An 8,884-nucleotide genomic window follows, 5' to 3' on the forward strand; every position below is an offset into this window, starting at 1 on the left:
TGTGTGGAAGGTTGGTTTGTAGACATCTAAGGGTTGCTTTGGTCCAACTGAAATACCTGACAAATTTCAAAAGCTTATGGTGTGGATAGACTGTGGTTCAGTTTGGGGGAACAGGATAGGAAGAACCCCTGATCAGAAGCAGACTTGGCAGACTTTGTAGTTTGGCCCAAGTTGTGGGGCTTTTGAGATTCTTGATCATAGCATTACAGAATAGTTTGGGTTGGAAGGGATGTTTAAAAAATCACTCAGTCCAACCTTCCTGCTGTGGGCAGAGATATCTCTTACCAGATCAGATTGCTCAGAGCCCTGTCCAACCTCACTTTGAACACCTCTAGGGATCGAGCATCCACAGCTTCTCTGGGCAGCCTGTTCCCGTGTCTCACCACCCTCATCATAAAGAATTTCTTCCTTATATCCAATCGAACCCTACAGTTTTTCAGTTTAAATTTAAAATTTCAGTTTAAAACCATTGCCACTTCTGTCACTACAGGCCCTGCTAGAAAGTCTCTCTCCATCTTTCTTATAAAGCCACTTTTATATATGGAAGTGCCACAGTAAGGTCTCCCCAGAGCCTTCGCTGCTCCAGACTTAACAGCCTGAAATACTAGGGCCTGAGCAGTGAGGCCCTGAACCAAAGTTGACCTCTAGGTGAACCTCACAGCCTAACAATATACCTAATATGTATCATATTGATCACACATGCAAAATATAACCTTATGAATATATGCCAATTTATAAAAGCTTTTGTCGTAACGCTTATAGAGCATTGCTGTAACACTTGCTGTAAGATACTAGTTGTGTAACAGTGGCTCCACTTGCCAAAAAGAGATAAACCTGTCTCAAACCTTCAAACAGACCTCTACATGACAGAAGGTAGCAGGGCAGTGACAGGCGTTGTTTAAAGACTCATAATCAAAGATAACCAAATACCTTTACTTCTTCTTAACCTTTTCTCGGGTTCTGGCCAAGTACAGGAAAAAGTTAACAAGAAAGAAAAAAAAACCACACCAGATGTTTTTTGCAGCTTAAGATGTAAGTTGTTTATTTAACTGTATAAAAGCGGGGACCGTTTGCAGGGAAATTTGGAAGCCTCTTCTATACAGTGGAGGCACTGTATAGAGATTTCCCATTGCCGGGATGAGTTCTCCAAATCCTTTTCTGTAAACGGGCTCCCCAGCATCTGCAGATCTGGATTATGGTAATATAGGGCAATTGGTGATGTATCTTTCTTAATCACTATGGCTAACTCTATTTAGTAATGATTAGGTGCATTACCTTATTTTGTGCTTGCTATAGTAGTTTGCTTATTGTCTTGCTGCTTTACCTTATCTTGCTTTATTTTCTCTGTACTATTTTCCTCATTACTTTGTCACTTTGGACATAAGTAAAAATAAGTTTACTTTTTTTTGTTGCCTGATTCCTTTGTGCTATCCCCGTTGATTGGCAAAACACAACACCAACTGTCACAGTCTTTCTTCACAGGAGAGGTGCTCCAGCCCTCTGACCATTTTCATGGCCTCCTCTCAACCTGCTCCAACAGGTCCACATCCTTCTTGTGCTGGGGGCCCCAGAGCTGGATGCAGTAAAAGCCTTTTTAGTCTAGTGCTTCCCCTTCTCCCCAAACCGAAATCTGTTGTAGGATACATATGCTAAAGCTGCTTTTCTCCTTCCCTACTTCCAAAAATGTCTGTGTGGTTTGTATAAAGCAGTCAGTTCTCGTAAAAGGAGTAAATAGTACTAGGAACTTAATTCAGGGAATTCTGGAATCTTGTCTATAATATTTAATTCAATCTTTTTCTGGTTCAGGTTTTTTGTGGTGGCTGTTGCAAACGGAAGTGCAAACTACAATACATGGAGAAGGAAGCAAGAGTCTGTACTGGCTGTTATGATGATATTAATAAAGGTAAAAAGTTTCTTTGAGTAATTGCACTGATCATTAAAGAGGAAGAGATACAGCTAGGATCTCTTTAATCTTTGTTCTTTTTAGGGAGCTTCACTACTTAAATTTGTCTATGTTTTCTTATTTCTGAGATGGAGGGAAGAAGATAAATAATTGTACCTCTTAGCTGGATTTCAGTTTTTATTTCAAACTTTGAGTGACAAGCTGTTTATTTTTTGTTAAAAAAAAAGGCAGGTTTGAACTCCGTAGGACTAAATAGGAAGTTATGTTGTTGGGTCATCTGTGGCAGGAGTCTAGCAAAAGTGATCTTCACTGTGCAGTAGCCTTCTACATTTTTAAAGGCCGTACCCCAGCTTGTTCTCACATGTTACTTGCCCGTTTTATGTACCTGCTGTCCTGCTGTTTTTATGAGTCACTTGACAGCTAACCTTTTCTTAACTGAAAGTTAAGCATGGATGCTTATGGAAACATCTGAAGAAAGCTGAGGTCCTGATTATTCATATTTAAATAACAAGTTGAAAACATACCACATTTTTAATATGCCACCTGAATGGAATTTTGAATTGATGTATGTGGTATATGCATTTGCACCAAGGTACAGGGATCATATGGTTCAATGTAGTCACTGCAACAGTAGCAAGGTGTACAAGGAGATCTGTTTCTGTGTTAGGAATTAATTAGGCAAATATGCAGGTAGAAAATAAAGACATCTAAATTTACTGCTGTACAATAGCTTGAGTGTTCATATTTCATAACTAGCTCACTAATTGTGCACTGCTCTTGCAAAGTAATCCACCCATAAAACCGCACTGCAGCTGAAATTTAATCAGTTGTGAGATCTTAAAAACTAACCACATTTTTTTAGCACAGGCATTTGAAAGGATGATGAGTCCAACTGGTCCTGTCCCCAGTTCCAGTATCTCTTCTGATACTTCTGCTGTTCCACATTTGGAGGAAGCCCAAATCTCTGGTAGTGCTAGCCCTACTTCACCTTCTGCATTGTTACCTGCCTCAGTACTTAAACAACCTGGTATTGAAGGTATGTTAAATATAATACAATATATCTAATACTTTCTGGATCTCTTTGGAAAGAGTTGTTTACCACATCATGGATACATACTTGGTATCCTGGTATTTTTTGTGGGAAGTGGAAGCTGTGAACTGGGACAATGGAAGTTACTTTTAATTCGCAGTTTTGTTGCCATGTATGAGCTTGACCAAGTCTGTCTTAAGTCTCCATTTATGAGATGTGGTTTGTTGGGTTTTTTTCCCCGCCCTGTCCTCTCTGTTTATATTGTGGGGGTTATTTTTGTGCAGATACTACTTTCATTATTTTTCTATAGCTTAGGAGATCTCTGCCTTGTGTTGCGACTGCCAGTCTTACAGTAAAAACAAAAAGTTGTTTAGGGAAAAGTTGCTAGAGAACAGTAGTGGTTCATTCTCTGTGTAAATACAAATGATTGGTGGCTAAGTAGTGTCTCTGTTCTGCTTTCCTTTAACATCTGATCTTCAATGAAAATAATTTTTAAACCAAGTGATAGGTTAACTTCTTTAGAGTGTATTTCGTCTTTTAGTTACGATAGGCATTTCATTCTTATCTTACTCCAGAGGGATGACTGAGGAAGTAGCCTTCCTTATATAGGAACTGATAAGATTTAGCTATAGCATGGCAGCTCCCTCTGCAAGTGTGAGATTTTTGCATTTATTTGCCTGACTGGAGACTGGGTCATGTCAAACTGTCTACCTGTGCTTGGTTCCAGTAAACAGATTCTCTATATATCTGGGGGGAGAAGGCACAATTTTTATCCCTTTCAGCTGTTAGACCAGTACAATAATATGAAGTCAGTGTTGTTTTCTTAACCCGTCCTAGGGCTGTGCCCCAAAGAACAAAGAAGAGTTTGGTTTGCAGATGGTATTTTGCCAAATGGTGAAGTGGCAGATACAAGGAAACTTTCATCTGGAGCAAAGAGGTCATCACAGGACCTAAATCCAACAAACCCTGACTTGCCAGAGATGCATATGGTATGAATTAATAAGTGTGTGTAGGTGCATTAACTACCTCTTGAAATACCTTTGTTCACTGTTAATGGGGCCCCTTATGTACCATAATACGACTTTTGCTTCACAGCTTTTGAAATCTAAGCTGATATTTGAGGGAGAGGAGGGTGGGGAGCGGGGTGGTGAGGTCATTGGATTGAAATATTCTGTAGACTTTACTTCAAAGGAAACAATGTGTGTTTTGTAGTATATGTGAACTTAAAAAATGGAGTGGCAGAAGATTTTCCAAAACAATTTTTTTTTCTATACAGTGTTTGATTAACTACTTTTATGATGGTAGTCTCAGCCATAGTTCTGAAATCTGTTGTTAACAACATGCTTACAGTAGAAGTTTGTGGGGTTTTTTTCACAGTGGCTTGTTACAGTTTTCCTGTTGTATTAGACCAACCAGAAGTTGTTTAGTGCCCTAGAGTACTGTGTTATAGGGTGCAGCAAAATTAACTTATTGCTTCTAATGCCAACTAATGTTGAACTGAAAGGGGGCTTGGCTTTTTTACAATAGATCATATTAATGGTGTTGAACTAGTTGTGCTTAACAAAGAAAGTCCAAAGAAGTGGTGTAAATGTGCTGTGGAAAGATTTGGAGAGATTACTCAACTGAAGCCTGTTTAAAATAAAACTTATCGCTGGAGACAGTGCTTCAGAACTAACATAAATTCTATAATTCTAACAGCATTCAAGAGTTTTTAAAACAAATTAGTAAAGCTAATGACCAGACCAGATTGTTGTTATTTGCATATGGAGGATCTGAACAGTTACCAAGTGTATAGCATGTAAATCAGCATTAATTCATGAAGAATGGATAATAGTAAATGTGACTTAATCTGAACAAGGAAAGACTCCAATAAGCTGGAGGTGAATCTGGTTTTCCTAGAAACTTTAGACCTAAGCATCCATTCAGAGTTACAGCAAGAAAGTGCTAAGATTTTGTTATAGGAATGATTGTGCTTCTCACTTCTATTAGTCTGTAAAGAAGTCAGCAATGATAGGGGTGATGCTGATATTGTTGATAAAGATAGAACTGAATAGCCAATTTAAGTGAAAGGGATGAAGATTTGAGACCCACAGTTTTCTGTCCTGGACTCTGTGCTATTCAGTGTACTCACAGATGATAAAAAAGGTGAAATTATTCAGACAGTGAAGGCAGATTCCCAATATTCGTGAACCGGATGCTAAAATAATAGATGCTGTTATGTCCTTAAATTCAGAATAAGGAGTGCATGATTTCGTCTGGGCTTTTTAACGCTACATTTATTAGTGTACAGCTTATCAGAAAAGGAGAATTTATGATCAGTGATGAACCTGAAGAAAGTATTTAAGCTGTTGTTAAAAGGGAAGTAAATGGGTAGTATAGAATCGTAGAACAGTTTGGTTTGGAAGGGACGTTTTAAAGGTCACGTAGTCAAACCCCCCTGCAATAACCAGGGACATCTTCAACTAGATCAGTCTGCTCAGAGCCCCATCCAACCTGACCTTGAATGTTTCCAGGAATGGGGCAAACAGGGATGGTAACGGGGAAAGTGAAGTCAAAAATTTTTATGATACTAAATGCATCGATGCTCCTCCCAGAGCTTTAATATACCTAGTACCTCTTGCGCTACCCATTTTAGTAATCCAAAGGTATAGTCTGTTGTCCTATTTGGGTAAAGAAACAATTTTATCTTGTTGTGAGACAAGAGTGTGTGTGGTGTTTTTTTCTCTTTCATAGGCTGCAAACCCAGAGGAAGGTGACATATTAACTGATGGAAATTTAAAACCTAAGGAAGAAATTGATATTATTACAAGAATGGAGGAATTTTGTCCTCCTCTTTCTTCGGATGATGCACTGCAGGCTGTTCCAGGCCAGAGTGAGGTGGTACATAGTTACAAATCCGTAACTCTAGAAACTAAAGAGTGCTCTGTTACTGCAGAAGCTGAGAAGACTAGTTCCTGTTCAGCTGATCAGACTACAAGTGATGTGCATGTTAGTCCTTCAAGTTACAGAGCACTATGTGGTGTTGAAAGCTGTGTTCGTAAAGAGATTAGCCTTGTTCCTGATGGTGATAAACTGCCACCGCTTTTGCTTGCAGTGGGCGAAAAAGGAAAAGGTAAAATTTGAGAAAATTGTTAATATCTAATCACTCGATGCAGTATTTTAATACAATTCCAACCTCTCATTTATTTGCTGCACATTGCATTCCTTGGTAATGTGCATTATTAACAAGATTAATATCTTACGAAAAGAATACTATTTCACTTAAATGCATTATAGTAGTGACTGTAGTCATCGATGGTAGCAGTATGTGAGTGGGGAGACTGCATACACAATTTGTCAGTAATTACCAAATGAATGGTAGCCCTAGTTTGCACCTTTGTTAAAAGCCGCTGCTTTGTTTTTATGTGTTCCTTGAATCTTAAGGTAAGCTATTTATTGGTTGATCTGTAGCTATTCTAAGGTCAAGAATAATTACCACCCTCTTGAGACAGGAGGATGGGACAGTCTTTAATGTGCTGTGATCTGTAATTCTTGGTTAAGGTAGGTAACTGATGTGTTGAACTAAATCAGGTGTTAATTTATTTAGATCCTCTAGTGGAAGAACATCCATCTCACCAACAAGTCACCTTGCTTCTTGTGGAAGGAGGTCCAAATCCATTAACTTTTATCCTAAATGCAAACTTGCTTGTGAATGTCAAGCTAATAACTTGTAAGTAGTGCACACTTTCTTTACCATTAACTCCAGCTTTCCTTTTCTGACTGTAAAAAAACACTTCTGTGGTGTCTGTCTTTTTAATTAAAGATTCTTCGGAAAAATGCTGGTACTTCTCAACAAATGGACTACATGGTTTGGGTCAGGCAGAAATTGTAATCCTGTTGCAGTGTTTGCCTGATGAAGAGATTTTTCCTAGTGAAATATTCAGATTATTTATTGACATCTATAAGGATGCAATGAAAGGTATGTCATTTTAATGTCACTTTTTACTTTATATCTTCTTGCTGATCTTTAAAGCAAGAAGTTGATAATGTCATTTTTCTTATCTAATGGTATCTGTTGAAAGACCTTGCAGTGTTAGTCTTGGTTCTAAATAAACAACAGGAAGACAATAATTTAAGTTTCTTTATTTCATATATTTCTGTAAACATCCTGTTTGCAGGTTGTTTTGTTGTTCTTCAGTCATATTGTGTTGGAGATTCTGGGTGTAAGTCCTTGTGTCTGTGGCATAAGACATCTGGAACTTCATTTGTAGAAGAACAATACTCATGTATATAAACATTTAAGGTGTGTTAATCAAAGTTCATCAATTGGTGTGTGCCAGAATACTATACAGTTTAGGGTTTCTGGTACTAGTTTGGAAAAGACTAGTTTCATATTCAAGTTCATTTAGTTTGTAAATATAGAGCACTTAGTCTATGGGTTTAGGCATCTCCCAGACTTGCAGGAAGATGTGAGATATACTGTATGGCTTACAAGTCTGTAGGAGACCACTGGTTAGAGTATTTTTCTTGACACTAATGTATTACATCTCCTGATGTGCGAAGACTTCCTGTCCCTCTTTCTACAGGAAAGTTAATAAGAAACATGGAAAACATTACTTTTACTGAAAACTTTCTTGGTAACAAAGAACATGGAGGGTTCCTGTTTGTTTCACCAACTTTTCAGAAACTTGATGATCAAATCCTACCAGATAACCCTTTTCTTTGTGGCATTCTCATCCATAAGCTGGAAATACCTTGGGTGAAAGTTTTTCCAATGCGCTTAATGTTGAGATTGGGAGCAGAATATGGGGGTAAGTTTTAACACTTTACATAGCTGTATAAATGTAAAATTCCCTTTGGTAAATACAAGGTTTTTAAACAAGAAAATAGTTTAAATCCTGTTTGCAGTATTTTGTGTTACTCTTCTGTAAGGTTGAAGTTTCATACATGGGAAGCCACCTATTGAGACACTTGGGAATTTACATTGTGCTGCTAGATTCCTTTGGTTATTTTTATTTTTCTCTTCTTAGCTGATTAGAAAGCGAAGAAGCCAAAACTGACAGCATTAAACTATCAAAATGTCTGACTTGTCATAAGAGAAAGGTTTGAAGGGAAGTTGGCAAGCCCAATTTACAACTCTTACAAATTGTTTTTAATCAAAATACTGAAATTGAGTATATTGGCAAAATATTACTGCTTCATTGAATGGATAGAAGTGTTAATTACTTATAAGGATAACTTAGTAATTGGTACACTTGAAATCTCCAGGCCTGTAAAAATGCAGGAGGCGTTCTTTCAAAGTGAGGTGGATGGAGAGCATGTAAATGTGCACCACCCACCACAGGTTGTGCAGTGACACAACCTCCATGTGGGAATTAACCTTCCACAGTCCTGTGCAGGCTCCTGTGAGTGTTTTCTGCTCTGACAACAAGATGTGCGTTGACTCTGCTGCAGGCTCAACAAAATAAAATGTGTTTGCAACTTCCCATTCCTTTGAAGAACATATAAAGCTAGTTTGAGCAAGACCTGAGAGTAGATAGTGTCCTAAATGCCTTCTAGAGTTGCTTGTGTACTTGCTTGAATAATGCAGGCACTTAATTTAGCTATATAGGTGCTGTTTTGTTTTCTGTTGCACTGTTCTTATGGTTCAGAGAGCACGTGTTCACATAAGGTGCAGCATGCAGAAGTTGCGTAAGTGGAATGGATTTCAAAAATGCATCATACACAACTTTCCTGACCTGAATTCATTTTTGATAAATAAGCTTGCCATTCTAGAAGCTGCAAGTCCATAAATATGTATCACTGGCTTGTTTATGGATTTTTTGAGTCAGTAGGACTTCTACTGGCCAGTCTTCTGTCTGTGTGTGTACAAGGGTGGTAGCTTCTTTGTTGCTCTTCTTTCTTTTACCAAACTGCTTCTCTTTTTTTTTTGGTTTTTTTTTTGTTTGTTTTTTGTTTTTTTTTTTGGGGGG

At 38.0% G+C, this 8,884-nt stretch overlaps 1 protein-coding gene across 1 annotated transcript in view; it reads left to right on the forward strand.

Annotated features, from left to right (window-relative positions):
* The window catches only part of ZFYVE16 (zinc finger, FYVE domain containing 16), a 24,979-nt gene that overhangs the window by 7,249 nt on the left and 8,846 nt on the right, over positions 1–8,884 (forward strand). The window contains exons 3-9 of the mRNA XM_010075272.1: positions 1,807–1,903; positions 2,766–2,939; positions 3,771–3,922; positions 5,667–6,045; positions 6,520–6,642; positions 6,736–6,891; positions 7,499–7,723. Of these exons, the coding sequence (XP_010073574.1) occupies positions 1,807–1,903; positions 2,766–2,939; positions 3,771–3,922; positions 5,667–6,045; positions 6,520–6,642; positions 6,736–6,891; positions 7,499–7,723 (1,306 nt within the window). The remainder of the gene's footprint in view (positions 1–1,806; positions 1,904–2,765; positions 2,940–3,770; positions 3,923–5,666; positions 6,046–6,519; positions 6,643–6,735; positions 6,892–7,498; positions 7,724–8,884) is intronic.

The sequence above is a fragment of the Pterocles gutturalis genome, unplaced genomic scaffold, assembly GCF_000699245.1.
Source record: "Pterocles gutturalis isolate BGI_N339 unplaced genomic scaffold, ASM69924v1 scaffold15422, whole genome shotgun sequence".
Classification (NCBI taxonomy): Eukaryota; Metazoa; Chordata; class Aves; order Pterocliformes; family Pteroclidae; genus Pterocles; species Pterocles gutturalis.